The sequence below is a fragment of the Cricetulus griseus genome, chromosome 2 (genome assembly GCF_003668045.3).
Source record: "Cricetulus griseus strain 17A/GY chromosome 2, alternate assembly CriGri-PICRH-1.0, whole genome shotgun sequence".
Taxonomy (NCBI): domain Eukaryota; kingdom Metazoa; phylum Chordata; class Mammalia; order Rodentia; family Cricetidae; genus Cricetulus; species Cricetulus griseus.
In genome coordinates, this window is record NC_048595.1 from 32,815,023 (window position 1) to 32,834,294 (window position 19,272).

Genomic DNA, 19,272 nt, shown 5'->3' on the forward strand with positions numbered 1-19,272 from the left:
AGAGACATGTAAATTTAATTTAAACTCTAACATGAACTCAAAACTGATTGAAGACATAGGATATTTATACTTTTTTAATATTAAAGAATGTGGCCAGACAGTGGTGGCACATGCCTTTAGTTCCAGCACTCGGGAGGCAGAGGCAGGCGGATCTCTGTGAGACCAGCCTGGTTTATAAGAGCTAGTTCCAGGACAGCCTCCAAAGCCACAGAGAAACCCCGTCTTGCAAAACAAAAGTGAGAGAGAGAGAGAGAGAGAGAGAGAGAGAGAGAGAGAGAGAGAGAGAGAGAATGTATTTTTGCTCATTTGAATTGGCTATTTATATTTTTATTTTGTAATCTCTAAAAAATAGACTTATTTATTTTATTGTATATGTATGTATGTATGAGTGTTTTGCCCATATGCATGTATGTCTGTGCACCACACGCAGATGTGGTGCCTGAGAAGGTCAGAAGAAGGCTTGGATCCCTGGAACTAGAGTTACAGATGCCTTAGGGGGTGCTGGGAACTGAACCCAGGTTGTTTTCAAGAGCAGCAAGTGCTCTTAACCACTGAGCCATCTCTCATCTTATAACTTTAAGATTTTTTGCTATGAAATTAGCTAATTTCAAATATTGCCCCAGCAGCGTGGATTGCTTAACAACAGGTATCACTAGAATAGTGATAGTTAAGCAGTGGTGGTGTAAGCCTTTAATCCCAGCACACAGGAGGCAGAGACAGGCAGATCTCTGAGTTCTAAATTCAAGGCCAGCCTGGTCTACAGAATGAGTTTCAGGAAAGCCAAGGCTACCCACAGAGAAATCCTGTCTCAAAAAAACAAAACAAAACAAAACAAACAAAAACAAAACACAAAACACAAAACACAAAAATAACCAATAGTATGTAACAGGTATGTGTGATTATGTGTATGTGTATATCTTCTTCTATTGCTGTCTTACTGCCCTAAACTACTAAACAGTGTAGGTGTCAGGAGATAAGGGTGCATTCCTCCTCAGAGGGACATCACTCAAAACAACATAAAAGTAAAGACAAGCACTGCACACGGCCACAGGGTACAGTGGATGAGTTACACACTAACCTATAACTGCAGCGGTGAACAATGGATGTGACCAGGACATCAGGAGCTCATTGCTGCCTGTCACTTGCAGAAACCAGTGAACAAGAGAGAGAAACTGAATCTTAAAATTGCACTTTATGCCAGGTGTGGTGGTGCATGCCTTCAAACAGGTGGATCTCTGAATTTGAGGCAACCTGGTCTACACAGCCAGTTCTGAGCCAGCCAAGGCTACACAGGAAAAACAAGAAACAAAAAACAAAAACCTATGCTTTATTTGAAGATCTAGCAGTCTCAGAAGATGGTGGATTAACAACTGAAAAACTATCTTCTATCTCAACCTTACATAGGGAGGAGAGGCAAAAGAGGGGTAAGCAGGCAGGTACTTGGGAGTGCAGACCCTCTGCACAGGGGCTCAGCCACACTTCTGGTACTTGTGTATCTATGCCCCTTATTATCACCTTCATTCTTCCCTTGCTCTCTGCATGTTTTTGCTTGGGTACCTGAAATGCTGAGTCAAGTTAGTCTCTGCTAGTATCAACCTTGTCCTCTCCAGGGCACCCAGACTTGGGGGATGGTTAACTGAGGGCACATAAACCGTTAACAACAACATATGTGTGCTAAGCTACCAACAGCATGCTTGTACAGATTTCCTTTTTACAGTGTGAAACATGAGAATATCTTTATAAGACAGAATGGGAAAGAGCCCCTAACAGCCCCTCCTGTCTCCTATCACAGGTACTTGCTATAATAGAATTTGTTGTTGAAAAGGGGTCATACACTCCATAATATTTTACTTTTTCCATCCAAGATTTTGGACCTGCAGCAGAAGTTAGAGCATGCTCAACAAGTCTGCCTTTCGGATGCTTGTATTTTGCATAAGAAGCAACTGGAGAATGAGATCAAGGAAGCAAAGAGCAGTGAGGCTAGGCTTCAGCAGCAGTGTCAAGAGGAGCAGCAGAGAGGGTAAGGACCACCAGGGGTGGGACTCTTAGGGCGGAGGACTTACCTGGGGCACTGATAAATTGCCTTAACTGGATTAACCTGTGAAATCTGACACATTGCTCGCCTCACTCTCTGATATCATCTACACAAATTCATACTTCATTGAAGTCATGATTTCTATTCATTGGCTAATATCTTTCCACATATTTCTGGATCATTATAGGAATTTTTGGCATTAACAGACTGCTCAAAAGTAAGAACTATCAGGTTTTTTTTCTCCTGAAAATAAATGTTATGATTTTGACTTAAAAAATTCTTTTGGATGCCCTGGACCTCAATGACAGGTTCTTCTCATTTGTTTGATGTTCAGAATGAGCCATACATGTTTTAAGAAAATATATTATCCACTAAAAACACACAGGGTTGTTCACACATACTGTGTAACTCAGAATCTTACTTCCAGCTATAGTTAGAAGTTCTGTGCTAGGACCTAGGGCAAAATACTACTGAGTAAATATTTGTTGGATGAATGAATGTTTGAGTATGTGAACGGCTAGATATTTGTATGCATGAAAACTGAATACTCCCAATGAGATGCCATGGGAAAACACTTGCCTCACCTTCCATGTCTCACAAAATGGTGGGCTAACCTGTGCTGTTAGATCCTAGCTAGTAGCAAGTACTACTCACAAGAAACCAGTAGGATACCCCAAAGACAAGCATACCCTGAGCTGACCCAAGTCTGATGGACGATAGCGCTTGCGGGTAAAGGGGTAGATAACAGTACCAATGGTGCATTCAAGAAGTGCCAGCAAGCTTGCCACGAGTCCACATAGCTGAACTAAGAAAACCCCCATTTAAAAAGTGATATGGAGGACCTAGGGTGAAGTAGACAGATGGCTTAGTGGCTAAGAGCACTTGCTGCTCTTGCAGAGGGCTGGGATTTGGTTCCCAGCACTTCACCAACATAACCATCTTCCCAGGCTGGTCTCAGACTTGTGGGATCAACAGATGTTCCTGCCTCAGTTTCCCAGGTTTCTGGGACTAGTCATCAGCAGAATTCAGTTTCTATAAGGGATACAGCAGTGCGGTCATGTTCTTCCTTTTATATGAGTTTATATTGTTTACATCTTCCAAGAATTCAGACCATTCATCATCAGACTTAACCAGATCTGTGGGCACAGAGTTGTTTATGATGTTATAATGACATAATAATATCCTTTATTGTCCTTTCAGTATCAGAGGGATCAATAGAGATGGTCCCTGTTTTATTTCTAGAATTAATTTCTGTATTCTGTGCATCTTGGTTCTCATGCCTGGAAAAAGATTTGTTGATTGTATTGGTCTTTTCAAAGAACTACCTTTTGACTTTATTTCATTTTCTCTATCTTTTTCCTGATTCCATTTATCTATCTACCCCACCCAACTGCCCCACATCTCTTGACAGGGTCTCATGTAGCCCAGGCTGGCCTCAGATTCACTATATATCTGAGGCTAGCCTTAAACTCCTGATGCTTATGTTGCCACCTTCCAAGTTCTGGGATTACCTGTGTGCCACCACACCCCACTTGGTTTGAGACAACAGTCTCACTTTGTAGTCCAGGCTATCTTAGAACTCACTATAAACCTAAGCTTGTCTGAGACTCACAACCATTCTTCTGCCTCAGCTTCCAAAATTCTGGAATTACAGGCATGCACCACCATACCTGGCTGCTGAGGTTCTCATTTTATTCTTCTTTTCTTCTGCTTGTCCTGGGGTTAGAATGCCAGTCATTCTCTGGCTTCTTGTGGAAACTTTGAGTATTGGTTTTAGATTTTCCTTCCTTTATAACATACATATTTACTGATGCCAGTTTCTTTGCTTCTGGTGCATTCCACAAAGTCTATACATTCTATTTTCATTTAGTTCAAAATGCTCTTGATTCATCATGAGACATCCTTGGCTCTGTAACACTTAGGAGTCTGTTGACTCCAGACATCTGGGATTTCCTGCTGATGGGGTACAGTTTCATAAATACTATCATTTTAATTTGTTGTATAGTATTCTCTTACATAGTGACAGTGAATCTTGGTTGTCAACATGACTGGCTTTAGAGATGCCCAGAACATTGGCAAAGCATACATCTGGGTGTCTGTGAGGGTTACTGGATGAGATCAGCCTGTGGGTCAGCATACTCAGTGGAAGAGACCCACTCTGAATGAGCAGCAACTTCCAAAAGTCTGGGGCCCAGATGGGAAGGTGAGAGGAGGAGAAGGGCGGGGCCCTCACTGAACAATTCGGTTTCTGCTATTGTCACTAAAGACATCAGACCCTGGGCTCCTCATCCTTCAAATGTGGATATGTACCAGGAGCTCTCCAGGGAGCTTTCAGACCATTGTCATGGAACTGTGGCTGCTGTGCTGCTGACTGCACTGACTGTGTACTGAGGCTTCCTTCCGGCTTCTTAGATGGAGCAGCTCTGAAGCAGTGGGCTATTGCGAGCCTATCCAGCCTCTGGCCCTGTGAGTTCATGTCATACACCCCCTACTGTAAACATTTAATTGGTTCCCATTCTCTAGAAACCTCTGATTATACATAGAAATACATACTTATGTTGAATGGTTGATTAGTTGTCTATAACAGAATTTGCCATGTTGCCCAGGTTTTGCCATGAACTCCTGAGCTCAAGTGAACCTCCTGACTCAGCCTCCTGTGTAGATGGACTACAGATGTGTACCACTTTACTGAGCTTAATTCGGTTTAGTTTTTTTTTTTCTGCTATAAATAACACTATAGTGAGTGCTAAGGATGTAACTCACTGGCAGGGTACCTACCGATCATGCACAAAGTCCTGAATTCAACCCTAGTACTGCCAAAAATTGTTTATTATTTTAAATGGAGTTTGAGGGGCTGGGAAGTGGTTCAGTTGGTTGTTATGCAAGCCTGACTACTTGAGTTCTATCTCCTGAACCCACTTAAACATGGAAGGAGAAAACCAATTCCATGAAATCATCCTCTGGCTCACACATACACACACACACACACTGGTTTGCATGTACACATATTCACAATAATAAAAAAGAAACTTTAAGGGAATTTGAGGGCCAGTGAGACACCCTAGCATGTAAAGATCCTCACCACCAAGCCTGACAATCTGAGTTCAATGCCAGAAACTCACATGGTGGAAGGACAGAACCAATGCCTGCACATGGCCTTCTGACACACACGTGTATGCTGTGGCACATACACACACAAATAGATGTAATTTAAGCTCTCTGAAAGAGGAGTTTGAATGCTGCTATAATGAGTATCCCTGCCCTGAGACACTCTAACCGGAGTGATATGTGACAAGCATCATGCTAAAGAGGTTCAGAAGGCCGTAAAAGCCCCTGGCAGGAACATCTGTGGGACTGAGGGCTTGAGAAAGCCTTCCTCTGTAACAGCCATTTAAAGCGAGAGTGAAACTGAGAGGCGAAGATTAGGGATGAGGAAAGAGGAAGGCGAAAGGTTGTGTGGGTTTGGGAGAGTATTTGCTGGTGAGAAAATGAGCCCAGAAAGTTCACGCAGAGGTGAAGGACAGGCCACATTGAAGTTGGGACTCTCCAAAACAATACAGAGAAACCCTGTCTCAAAAAAAAAGAAAGAAGGAAGGAAGGAAGGAAGGAAGGAAGGAAGGAAGGAAGGAAGGAAGGAGAGAGAGAGAGAGAGAGAGAGAGAGAGAGAGAGAGAGAGAGAGAGAAAGAAAGAAAGAAAGAAAGAGAGAGAAAGAAAGAAAGTTGGGACTCTACTGTAAGAGCAAAAGTGGGCCACTGAAGGATGTTATGAGAGGGATTGTGGAGTTTAGAATGTAGCTCAGCGGTGGAACAGTTGCCTAGCAGTCACGAGACCCTGGGTTCAACTGCCGACACCAGCATTCAGTTGTGAGTTAGGAAGAAAACTGTGTCCTGCGTAAATGATGGATTGATGAAGAGACTCAGTCTATAGAGAAAACAGAGGATCTTGTCTTACCTTGTCAATCTCAAGCCTGCTAGTCTTTCATTGCTGAAATGATGTATTTTGGGAAGTGTCCATTCTGTTTGGTAGTTCCTAGCAAATCCTTGAGATGCTCTTTTGATTCAGACTTTCCGTTTTTCAACTTCCATGTCAACTCCCAGACTGTGCTGTAGATATCCAAGGTTTTCTCTGATCTAGCAGCTCAAAATCCCTTCAGCTCTAGGACTTAGCGCTTATCCACGCCCTTGAGCTAAAACTAGAAATAGAACTGTCACTGGATCTCACTCTGCTTTCCCTCAGCTTCCCAGCCCTCAAGAAATATCTGCAGAAGAATTCAGACGAGACCTACAAAGCATGACATTGAAGATAGGCAGCTTATTATAGAACAGGGGAGACATGGTCAAAAGGACATTTGTGTCAGTCTGCATTTGAGGCAGCATTTGTCCTTTTCTGAAGTCTCTAGAACAAGTAGTCTTCCCATCCAGACTGACAGGCCTGTCTAGATTGACCTTCCAGAAAGAAGGCAATGAATGGCATGTCCTTGTTCTTTACCAGAATGCCTCCGGCTATATAGTAATCTTATAAGGTTTAGGGCTCTTGAGACCAGTTTCAATACTTATTATTAAGGATGTTCAAGGTAATTCAGGATGTTGTGTCTCCTCATAGAGCCAGAGCTAGAACTCAGGTCCATTTCCGTGGCCTGTACTTAACATCCTACTGTTCCCATTCTTGGGTTTATAAACTATTGATTATGAAGGAAGGATCCAACCCCAGTATCTTCTCAAGTTGCTAATATCTAACTAGCTACCTAACAGAACCATAAATTAAAAAAGAGATGATAACAGCAGGGATTGCCTACATAAACATGTAGTGATTTGGATAGAGCAAAAATAACAGTGAAGAAGGCACAGGGTTAGATGTGACTGGTAGAATTAAGCTCCAACAACCCTTAGAGTGAGTGCCTGCACTTATATCCAAGGAAAATAAGAGCGAGAGGTGCAGAGCCAAGAACCCATGTCTAAAATAAACTAACTTCCAATAACCTGCCAGTTCCCTAGAATGCTTAGAGAAAGCAAAGCTGTCTGTCCAGTGTTATGATTTAATGTCATGGCATGCAGGTGAGAATTTTACCAGTCAGTGCTATTTCATTATTGCCATCATCAGATTCTTTGAGATGAATCTCCTGAATGCGGAGACTCGTGGTTTGAAATCCTCAGAAAGTCTTTCCACGAGTACCAGCAGTCCACAGTCAGCTAGCTGTAGCAGGGTGCCAGCAGTGTGTGCACCAGCTCCAGCAGTCCACAGTCAGCTAGCTGTAGCAGGGTACCAGCAGTGTGTGGAGTCAAAAGATTTCGGGGTCAACCTGTAAAGGACGAGGGAAAAAGGAACATGGATTCAGGAGTAGAACCCACCTCGGCCTTGTCCTGGCTATTCTTAGTGCCACATCTTTCTCATCTCCACCATAAGGAAAATGACTTCTTCTTCATGGGCTTGTTTTGATGGCACGAGGAAGAATTAAGAAAAAAACCTCTGTCATGTAGGAGGTTCCCTGCACCGGTCCCCTCATCTTGAAGACTCATAACTAACTGTACCTCACTCTACTGGACCCACAAGCTCCCTCTTGCTGGCACAAAAGTCACAGGTCTAGGAATCATGTGCAGAGCGTGGCGTGGCGGTGATCTGCTGTGCATTGATTGCCCTCAGGTTACTCCTGGACCAGGAAATAAATGAGCTCCAGAGGCAAGTGAGAACCCTGCAGGATAAGGAGAACCAACAGGAAGCAACCAACTCCCAGCAACAAGAGGCTCTGCACAAACAACTGGAAAACGAGAGAAGGAAGTGTGAAGAGGTAAGAAAGTGGCAGATATGTTCCCCTGTTTCCCTAATTTGCACAGACTGGAATCTGTGTCCGTCATTGCTATTGCTATTTAGGTAATTATCATTGAGTGTACTTTATCAACTGAATTTAGCTAGTAAAAAAAAAATCTACCATATAAACATATGTCCAAGTGGAGGGGAGGGAAATATGACTTCCCTGTAGCCTTCTGGGCTGTTTGGCTAGGCTATAAATTTAATTGGCAGGAGCTGGCAAGATGGCTCAATGATTAAGAGCACTGGCTGCTCTTCCAGAGGACCCGGGTTTGATCCTAAGCACCTACATGGCAGCTCACAACTGTCTGTAACTCTAGTTCTAAGGGAGCCTACAACCTCTTCAGAACTCCTCAGACACCAGACACACATGTGGTGCAGAGACATACATGCAGGCAAAAGATCTATATACATAAAATAAAGATGAAAAAAGATATTTTAAAAGACTAATCAACATAGGGCAAATTAGTAGGAGTGAGGCCACTTTAATTACATGTATATGCATGGGTGTCCCACAAAACATGAGACTTAAAACAGGTCAGATGTCCAAAGCTTGTACAGCATCCTGAGCTATCTAAAAAGGGCCTGGGAACCTCTGGAACACAGTGGAGACAAACTTTGGGAGGGCATGTGGAAGAACTGTAGAGTGAGGAAGGGGCTATCTCAGAGACAGACAGAAGTCCAATAGGCAGTGGTGGAGCACACCTTTAATCCCAGCACTCAGGAGGCACAGGCAAGTGATCTCTGTGAGTCTGAGGCCAGCCTGGTCTACAGAGTGAGTTCCAGGACAGCCAGAACTACACAGAGAAATGCCGTCTTGAAAAACCAAAAGAAGGAAGGAAGGAAGGAAGGAAGGAAGGAAGGAAGGAAGGAAGGAAGGAAAGAAGGAGAAAAAGAAAAAGAAAGAAAATTCCCTACTTTTAGATCTTATGGAGGCATTTTCTCAATTAAGTTTCCCTCTTTTTGGATGACTCTAGCTTGTGTCAGGTTGACACTAGCCAGCACATAGGGGCATATCCTGTTCTATGATCATGTTTTGGGGTGGTGTGCCCTGGGCCCCAACACAAACAAGATGGTATTCAATACATGAAGAAAAATGCTTGCAAAACTGCTGGATAGGAAGTCAAAAGGACCTGCTGTGGGGTTCCACTCCACTTTGGGGGGGGTGGAGCCCTCTTCTGGCCTGTGCTGGTATGCACACAGAGATAGACATACACATACAGAAAAGCAGAGTACCTCAGGAAACATTGGTTAATTGATTGCCTGCTTATTACAAAAGGTCACAAGTCAGAAGCATCCAGAAGGAGAAGATAGCCAGGAATTTGGGAGGGGACACAGAGTGTGTGTGTCCACCCTGTGCCTCCATGTGTTCACCAACCCACAAGCTCTAATTCCTAACCATGTGGAATTTCGTGGAAGTTTCTGACTCAGGGTTCTCTACGAAAGGAATTTGGAAGACACCCTACTCCATCATAACCACAAATAATAAGCCAAGCAAGCTGAAAAGTTTTAACAGTACTTCTTGATCCATCAGAGAAGTGGGGTTACAGGACCCATCTTAGTTAGGGCTTCTATCGCTGTGAAGAGATGCCATGACCATGGCAACTCTTATAAAAAAAAAATTTAATTGTGATGGTTCACTTACAGTTCAGAGGTTCCGTTCATTATCATCATGGCAGAACACAGCAGTGTGCATTCAGACATGGTGCTAGAGAGGTAACTGCTACATGCTGATATACAGGCAACAGGAAGTAGACTATCTCACTGGGCATGGCTTGAGCATAAATGAAACCCCAAAGCCCGCCTCCACAGTGACACATTTCCTACAACAAGACCACACTTCCAACAAGGCCACACTTCCTAATAGTGCCATTTCCTTTGGGGGCCATTTTCTTTCAAACGACCACAGGGCCACTGCCCCCTGAAATTGGAGAGACTGATAAAATGCCATGGAGAAGCCCCGATGAGAATCGTGTGGGAAAGCCTGCACCAAAACTGATGAACTATTGGAGGCTCAAAGTGAAAAGAAAATTCTGAGAGATGAGTATTCCAGGGAACTATACATCTTTGAGGCCCCCACACTTACACACACACACACACACACACACACACACACACACAGAGAGAGAGAGAGAGAGAGAGAGAGAGAGAGAGAGAGAGAGGGAATCTCTCCCTGGTCTCCTGCCAGGAAGGGTACTGGGGAGGGGGACATTCAGAGTTTCTTAATAAGGGAAACTGTTTAACTAGAACCTAACATGATGCAATTCTGTCAGAACCTTACTGACCCAGGGCAAGACAAACATGCAATTTCAGCCAACTCTGCCCCCATTTCACAGGAAGAAATGAAGGTGGAGGAAGAAGCATGTGTAAGGTTCATGGTTCAAAGGTGTAGATTCTGGAAGATTCTGACCAAATCACAGGAGCAGAGAATGTGGCCCAGCCCCCATGCCTTACCAGCAGACATGAATATCTGTCTCTAACAACTTCCTTCATCGTGTCTGCCTATAAAGAAAAATTCTGAAGACACAACTTGAAGATACAAGAATCAAGAGCCAAATATGATGGGAATGTTGAAATTATCAGAAATGTAAAGCACCTGTGACTAATATGCTGAGAACTCTAATAAAGCAGACACATGACATTTAAGAGGAGACAGGCAGTAGAAACAGAGACAGATGGAAAGTCTAAGAAGGAGAAAGAAATGCAAGACATAGAAACCACAGTGGCAGAAGTGGTGGCAGCCTGTGATGGGGCTCTTAGCACACTGCGCACAGCCGAGGGAAGAATCCTGGGGAAATCACAACAGAAACCTGGAAACCAGTGAGCAAAGGGAACCTTAAGGGGAAAGAACAGACTATCCAAAAACCACACGATCAATACAGGAAGGGTACCACAAGAGGAAAGTGCTGGAAAATCAAAGAAAAAGAAGAAACACTTGAAATAATGATTGAGAATGTCTGGAAGTTAATGGCAGATGCTGAACCACAGATCCAGAAAGTTCAGAGAACACCAATCACGATGAGTGACAGAAAAACTACACATAGGTTCTGCTGCCTCTGCCTCCCGAGTGCTGGGATTAAAGGCGTGCGCCACCAACACCCGGCATATTATGCTATTTTATACACATGTAGTATGCTTCTATGTAAGGAAAACGGATGTCAGCAGTGATACAAAAGATGGAGAGAGAAACTGCAACTGTCTGCTATTGCAGTGTCCTTGCACTGCCTGTGAAGTGGCAGAGCATTGTGTGAGAGCAAACTTGAGGTCTACACATGGCATCACATGTGTTTAATCCCAGCTCTTGGGAGGCAGAAGCAGGCCAGCCAGGTTAAACAGTAGGCCTAAACAGTGAGCCCCAGGCCAATGGCAGGCCCTGTATGACAAAAACAAGATAGATGATGCCTCAGAAATAACACCTGATTGTCATCAGACCTACACACACACACACACACACACACACACACACACACACACACACACACCCTGTCCCCACATAAATACCATCAAAAAAAGAAGGAAGGAAGGAAGGAAGGAAAGAAGGAAGGAAGGAAGGAAGGAAGGAAGGAAGGAAGGAAGGAAGGAAGGAAGGAGAGATGAGGGGTGGAAGAAGAGAGAGCTATCTAGAACTTGGGCTGGCTATAGGTATAATACATTCTATGGCAATTGTTAGGGACTAATTATAAAAACTAGAAAGAAAGCTGATAAGTTCAAAACAAAAAGGGAAATGACAGTGTATAAAATGTTCGGTTAAAACCACAAAAGGTAGGGGAGAGCACTCTGGAGGCAGAGAACTCTTTAACTTTAAGGCCAGCCTGGTGTACACAGAAAGTTCCAAGCCAGTCAGGGCTATGTAGTGGGAACAGCCTAGATGCTGAGATAAGAGGGCTGTGAGTTCAGGTCATCCTGGGATGCAAAGCAAATAAACTATTTCAAATATTCTGCTATCAAAAAACATTCAAATTGTTTATCAATCATGGTGACCAAAGAGGCATAATCAGATGGTTTGCGGTAAGTCAATTCATTTGGCTGTCCTTGTTGCCTATGAGCAATAACAACACCCACCCACATCTAGGATTTAAGTGCTGCTCTGTAGTACTGTGAACCCCACCAAAATCAGGTGGTTATGAAAGACCCTCGGACCGAGGAGTCTCCACAAATCGGAGGATCCCCCCAAAAACACTCAATGTCCAGTCCAGCTGATGCAAAAACAAGAGGTAAGTTTATTGTGGGACGTTTGCGCAAACGGGCCTCCCAGTCCGACAGACAAAGGAATTGTTCCTTGTTCCTCTAAAGCAGGCTTCTTTTATAGGAGAAAAATCATAGGCTTTTAGGGGTTTGGGTACGTGACCAGAGTCACAGATCCTTTGGAGATCTCTTATCTTTGGGGCTGGATGGTCTCCTGACTCAGTGGGATTGTCTGTTCTTATCTTCATGACCCTAGGGCAGGGTGGCCCTCTAGGAATTCTTGGTATTTAGTTAGGTTGTCTTGTGGCCTTGTAAGGGAGTTATTTCTGCCAGCTAAGAAATTCCAGGGGCTCAGGTCATTGTGACCTTGGTTAGGTTTCTAAGTCAGGTCTCCCTGTTCTTAGGGTGAGAGGTTTGTTTTTCTTCTAGGTTATTTCTTTGTTAATTCTAAAGTCCTTCAGTTAGAGACAACTCCCACCTTGCTTTGGAATCGATAATGGTGGATGAAGTGACCCATGGTGAACTATTCTAAAATTCCTACCTATATCACTTTTTGGTTTCCTTCGTCTTTCTTGTGTCTAAGTATAGCATCTTAATGCCATTTAATATAGGAGTTCAGATCCCAGCACCCAAATCAGGGAGCTCACAACCCACATGTAACTCCAGCTCCAGTGGATTCAGTGCCGTCATCTGGCCTCTGTGGGTACCTGTAACCTGCATGTATGAATACACACACATATGCAACATGCACATACACAACACACATATATACACACACAACATACATATACACACACAACATGTACATACACACACAACATACATATATATTTATATATGTATATGTATATCACATACACACACACAACATACACTCGTTCGTTTTAAATAAATCATTAAAAATTTAAATTCTGACCGGTTGGTGGTGGCGCATGCCTTTAAACCCAGCACTCGGGAGGCAGAGGCAGGTGAATCTCTGTGAGTTCAAGGCCAGCCTGGTCTACAGAGTTCCAGCAAAGGCTCTAAAGCTACACAGAGAAGCTCTGTCTAAAAAAAAATAATAAATTCTGCCTCTGATAAGCACATCTATTATCAATAGTGTTGGCCTGTTCAATACAGTAGTTCATCCCCCCTAGTTTAGTCTCCTAGAAATCCATTTCTTCACAAAGTCCTCAAGATCTTGGAGTTTTAAAATGCCAAATCCTGCCCATATTTCTGCTGTGCTTTGTAAGTCGAGGCCTACATTCAGCCTCCTCTCCTCCGATGTGTGCTAGGATCTAACTCTGTGCTATGATTGGAGAGACCATAAGAAAGGACATGGTGATGATCTACAGATGGCTTTAAAGGACAATAGCACCTATTTCTCTGGGTAGCCATGGCCTCCATCTTGAATTCACTGTGTAGCTGAGATAATCTTGAACTTCTGATCTTCCTGCTTCCACTTCAGAGTGCTTGGGTGACAGGTGTGTGACATCATGCCTGGGGATCAAACCCAGGGCTCCATGCATACTAGGCAAGCCCTCTGCCAACAGACCTGCATCTCCAGCAACAGGCACCTTCTTCCAAGGCACCTGCCTAAAATGCAACCCGTACAGATCCCCAAAGCAAAGATTTTAAACCCTGCAGACCACAAAGTGGGGGGCTGCTTACACTGGCACAGGGAGCTTGCACCCGAGGTCCTGTGAGATGTTGTTCTTCCCAGCTGTTGTCTGTGCATCCCTGAGCCCTGTGTTTTATAAGACAGCAAAGCTGTGAAATGAATTTGTGCTGTAAATCTGCCATCCTCTTGATGAAGTCTGGTTTGTTGTTACATTGGCCTTGTAGCTTCGAGAGAGGTTACTTAAAGATAATCATAAAACCTCTGTGGCCTTCTGACTCTACTTTGTTCTGGCAATTAGACCCCTGAGTTGGAAATATTATTGGGAGTTCATTGACTTGATCAGAGGTGTCTAGCTCACCCTACAGACCTTGGAGTTGTCAGTTACATCACAGCTCTGTTAGTTGAGTGAATCTGTTTTCATCTCTGAGGCAGAAGACTTGAGAAGGCACCTTATGGGAGAAAAGGCTGATTTCTTCTTGTGGTGTCAGAGGTCTCTGTCCCTGGCCTGAGGCAAAGCATCATGGTGGGAAATTCCTGGTGAAGCAATTCCAATGGCAGTCAAGAAGCAGAGAACCAAGAGGGGGAAAGGGGCTGAACCTTTCCAGGCCATGCCTGGGGGGTTACTTCCTCTAGCTAGGTTCTACCTCAATGAACCCAGCCACCACACCCTTGACATGAGCCTCTAGGGGGGTGTTTCATACCATCTCCCAAAACTCTTCAATATTTTTGCCAGGTGCTTAGTGTTAGTGACAATGAGATCAGGCTACAGGTTAAGAATCCCTAATCAAGGAGGGCAGTGTCTAAGCCTTTAATCCCAATACTAGGGAGGCAAAGGCAGGCACATCTCTGTGCGTTGGAGGCCAGTCTGGTCTACAAAGCAAGTTCCAGGACAGCTAGGGTTACACAGAGAAACCCTGTCTCGAAAACAACAAACAAACAAACAAACAAACAAAATCCCTAACCCAAAACTCTGAAATCTAAAATGCTCCAAATCTGAAACTTTTGGAGCCAGACATAGTGGCACGCGCCTATAGTCCCAGCTATTTGGTAGGCTGACGAAGAAGCATCGCTTTTAGCCCAGGAGTTCTAGGCCGAATATTCTAGACACTGCAAGAACCTGTCTCAAAGCAGATGCACAAATGCTGGAGATGTTCTGAATGCTGACAGGCCACTGCGTGTGGCCAGCTCCACACCTGCCCTCGCGTGGTGGGTCACAGAAATACGGCAGGCTACGTGAATAAGGCGAATATGAGACACAGATAAGTTTTGTGGCTGGCCTTGGGTCCCATTCCCAAGATTCTGGGTAAGGGGCACTTGGCCTGAACCTTCCAATCTAACCAGCTCGGATCCCCACTCTCTGAGTTTCTAGGCACTACAGCCACTTCTAGATACAAATACCTTTGGGTCAAGGTCAAGAGACTTTCTTTAATTTATGCTCTCATGTTATAAAAAAGCAAATGCCCTCCTTTTCTCCTCTCACATCACACCAATGAACAAAAAAGAGACTTCAGACCCAGTGGCAGGCTACACCTCTGGAATTATCTGTCTTCCACCCCACCTGTTTTTGTTTTTTTGTTTTTTTTTTTGTTTTTTTTTTTTGAGACAGGGTCTCATGTAGCACCAGGTGGCCTCAAACTCTTATGTAGCTGAAAATGCCCTTGACCAATTGCTACGATTAGAAATAAATGCCACCACATGTAGCCTTTTTTATTGTTTTTTGTTTGTTTTGTTTTGTTTTTGTTTTTCAAGTCAGGGTTTTTCTGTATTGTTTTGGAGCCTGTCCTGGAATTTGCTTGGTAGACCAGGCTGGCCTCGAACTCACAGAGATCTGCCTGCCTCTGCCTCCCGAGTGCTGGGATTAAAGGCGTGCACTACCGATGCCCAGCACACCACAAGTAGTTTCATGCACAGCTGGACATCCAACTTAAGACTTAGTGCACACTAGGCAAGTACTCTACTGAGCCACATCCTAGTCTGGCCATCAGAATTTCTGACCAACTAGAAATGGACTAGAGTCAATCACTTTGCTAGGGCACTCACACAACACTGGGTTCACTACATTCCTGTTTCCTTATTTGTTACGAAAGGTATTTTAAAGGATAGAAATAAGCAACCAGACAAGGAGACACATAGGGTGAGGTCAGGAGGGGTCCTGAGCCAGGAGCTCCTGGCTCCCTGCAGTAGGAGTGAGCCAGCTCCCAGCACATGGGAGAATACTTGGTTGTCTTCTTGCAAGCCCCTGTGTTCAGCTCTCCCTAGGCTCATCAAATTCTGCCCTCGGGAGTTTATGTGAGGACTTCACCACACAGGCACAGGCTACTCCCTTTCCACTGCCACCCTCCCCTCCATGTTTTTCAGTCTGTCAAGAGCAACCAGGAACTGTCGGAGAAGCTGTTGAGGTTACAGCAAGAAAAGGACGCTCTGTGGCAAGAACATGGGAGGTTTTTGGAGCAACTTGGTGAGCATGTGAGGTAAACAAAGCAGGTTCCCTGTGGACAAACAGGATACAGAGGGCTGTTCTGCAGAAACAAACAAACAAAACAAAACAAAACAAAACCACACAGAGCACTGATGGGGCCATCAACATGATTTCCCAGATTAACATTATTTTCCAGTCCAATCTCCACAGTTCCAAGGAAGATGTGGGGCCCATTTCCTTCTGTTTACTGAGTTCTCTGTATCTTGTGAGCCTACATGTGTTTATGTACACTGTGTGTGTGCCGGAGCCCTTGGAGGCCAGGCAAAGGTGTCAGAACCCCTACAAGAGGAGCTACTGATGCTTGTGAGCTGCAATCTGGGTGCTGGGAACTGAACTGGTGTCCTCTGGTAGAGCAACAACATGCCTAACCACTGAGTTACTTCTCCAGTCCCTCTCTTACTTCCTTTCCTCGGGCTGTGTGCACTGGACACCTGACAACCAGGGATCTCAAAGGTTATCGATCACTGCCATGTCACTGTCTCCATAGCAGAGCCTTCCTGGACCTCCCTGAAGCCAAGCACAAGCCAGCCTGCTACAGAACTCCCTGTACTGGTGGTTATGAAACCACACTATTTTACTCAGTGTATTTTGTGCCTTGACCAACAGTTGGCACCAACTGGTGCAAAGAGCAAAAATGCAAGCAGGAAAGCTTTTCTAGCTGTAGACCTGCTGGAATCAGTCAGTCATCCCACCACAGCCCTGATTCTGTTTGGAACAACTCAGCGGCCCAATGATTGAATAGTACTATGCATCATTAATGCGCTGGCAAGCATTCAAAAAGCATCCTGCCTCTACTACTGCAATGATGCGAGAGCTGTTGTTTCTCCACATCCTCCTTTGTGGGAGTACCATGGGGGAAGGGGAAAGGACCTTGATGAAAAGTTCCTCCAACATTCTTGCTTTTGATGCATATAGAATTCATTTCCAGAAAACTAATATACAATTCAATGCATTTTTACAAGTGTGTGTGTGTGCATGTGTGTGTGTAGCTCCTGCCTCAGTCAAGATGCAGAACATGTCCCCCACTGCTGAATTGTCTCCTGCCTGTGTGCAGTCTGCCGCTCTCTCTCCTCTGTCTTTCTCAGGCAGCCACTGCTGTGATGTCTGCATTTTACAGATTTCTAAAGAGACTCACTTTACACGGTATTCTCTTCATGACTGACTTCTGTCACTCAGCATCTTTCATTAGTTACAATATGCACTTACAGCCAGGGCTTTCCATTGTATTGTGTGTGTGTGTGTGTGTGTGTGTGTGTGTGTGTGTGTGTGTGTTACAGCTGAGAGTGAATAATTTTCCATGTTATTTATGCATGACCTTTAGAAAAATGGATCCAGCCCTGGTTGCATGTGCTTAGGCACCTACATACATGAATTTAATCAAAACCTATGGTTAAAAAAAAAAGTGTTTTCCCAAAGCATCACCAAGTGGTTCTAACATGTATCCAGGGTTGACAAGCACAGATCTGTGAAGCACAGTGGAAGGAAATGCCAAACATCAGGCTTGTTTGGGTTTCTGTCTCCCTCATCCCAGTCCTGATCTTTTTTTTATTTATTTAAATTCTTTAATTACTACTCATATTTACAAATCCATCCCCCCATTCCCTCGCCCTCCTATCCTCCCATGTTCCCCACCAACCCCCCAAGCCATCCCCCAACTCCTCCCCAGGGATAGTGAGGCCCTCCACCAGGGACCTTCAAAGTCTGTCGTATCATTTGGGGAAGGGCCTAGGCCCTCCTTGCTGTATCTGACTTGCAATCGTGTCCCTACATAGGGAATGGGCTCCCAAAGTCCATTTGTGCTCTAGGGTTAAACACTGGCTCCACTGTTAGAGGTCCCACTTTGTTCAGGGGTTCTTGTCCCCCTCCCCTTCTTCAAGGGACTATGAAATCTTCTCTTGGGGGTCCTTGTTTCCTAGCTCTCTGGTGGTGTGGATTGTAGACTGGTAATAGCCAGAATATGGAAGCAACCTAAATGCCCCTCAACTGAAGAATGGATAGAGAAAATATGGTACATTTACACAATGGAGTACTACTCAGCAGGAAAAAAAAAAAAAAAAAACAATGGAATCTTGAAATTCGCAGGCAAATATATGGAACCAGAAGAAACCATCCTGAGTGAGGTAACCCAATCACAAAAAGATAAACATGGTATGTACTCACTCATTTTTGATTTTTAGACAAAGAGCAAAGGATTACCAGTCTACAATCCAGTACTGATCTTGTGTTTAATGCCTTCCAAACTGCTTTTTCATGGGAATGAGTCCCTCACCTTCTTGAAGTCCTAGTAACAGGCAAGCTGGTTTTACTTAGACACGAGCTGAGAAAGTTTTCCCCTAAGTGTGTGCTGCCTCGTGAGGCTGGTAGTTAACAAAGTCAGAAGGACCGAAGAACTGTACATTCTTTGGGAAAGCTGACCTAGAACCTGAGACCAGCAATGTCTAAGTCAGACAGCAGTAGTCACGGAAGCTCCTGGGTTCTTCCTGGCTATAGGGCATCATGTGTGCACAAGCCCACACACAGATAAACATATACACACATATACATAATAGCCAGGGCATCATGTGTGCACAAGCCCACACACAGATAAACACACACATATAACATAATTTTACAAACTAGAAGGAAAACAATATAACAATACTAAATAAATTGGTAATCAGTTATTTTTCCAATTTATAATTTATCCTTTCCTTTCCAAATAAAATATTTTTAGTTAATCTACCTTGGCAAGACAGCCACTCTTTGGTAAAGAAGCTAAAGACTGGGGGGGGGGTTGTTTTGTTTTTGCTTGTTTGTTTCTTTCGAGACAGGGTTTCTCTGTATTGCTTTGGAGTCTGTCCTGGCACTCGCTCTGTAGACCAGGTTGGCCTTGAACTCACAGAGATCCACCTGCCTCTGCCTCCTGGGTGCTGGGTGCTGGGATTAAAGGCGTATGTCACCAACTCATCTGAAGAGGGCATCTGGATCCCCTGAGACTGGAGTTATAGATGAGCCATTACATGGGTGCTGGGAATCGAACCTGGGTCCTCTGCAAGAGCAACAAGTGCCCTTAACTGCTCAGCCAATGTTTCAGCCCAAGATTGGGTTTTAATAGCAAGAATAAGTAGAAGTAGAAGAATTTGTGTTGTGTGTCTAATGATGTCAAAACATCACTGGGTATCATGTCC

The 19,272-nt window shown here is 44.2% G+C and overlaps 1 protein-coding gene and 1 long non-coding RNA gene across 3 annotated transcripts in view; one reads left to right on the forward strand and one right to left on the reverse strand.

The window, feature by feature from the left end:
* Ccdc30 (coiled-coil domain containing 30) overlaps positions 1-19,272 on the forward strand; it is a 77,947-nt gene that overhangs the window by 45,840 nt on the left and 12,835 nt on the right. For both annotated transcript variants that reach the window (XM_035439661.1, XM_035439662.1), the window contains exons 7-9: positions 1,866-2,020; positions 7,677-7,821; positions 15,985-16,097. In XM_035439661.1, coding sequence (XP_035295552.1) covers positions 1,866-2,020; positions 7,677-7,821; positions 15,985-16,097 — 413 coding nt within the window. The remainder of the gene's footprint in view (positions 1-1,865; positions 2,021-7,676; positions 7,822-15,984; positions 16,098-19,272) is intronic.
* The window catches only part of LOC103160683, a 28,903-nt gene continuing 15,425 nt past the window's right edge, over positions 5,795-19,272 (reverse strand). The window contains exons 3-4 of the long non-coding RNA XR_004768172.1: positions 7,104-7,335; positions 5,795-6,228 (exon numbers count right to left, since the gene is read on the reverse strand). This is a non-coding gene — a long non-coding RNA (uncharacterized LOC103160683). The remainder of the gene's footprint in view (positions 6,229-7,103; positions 7,336-19,272) is intronic.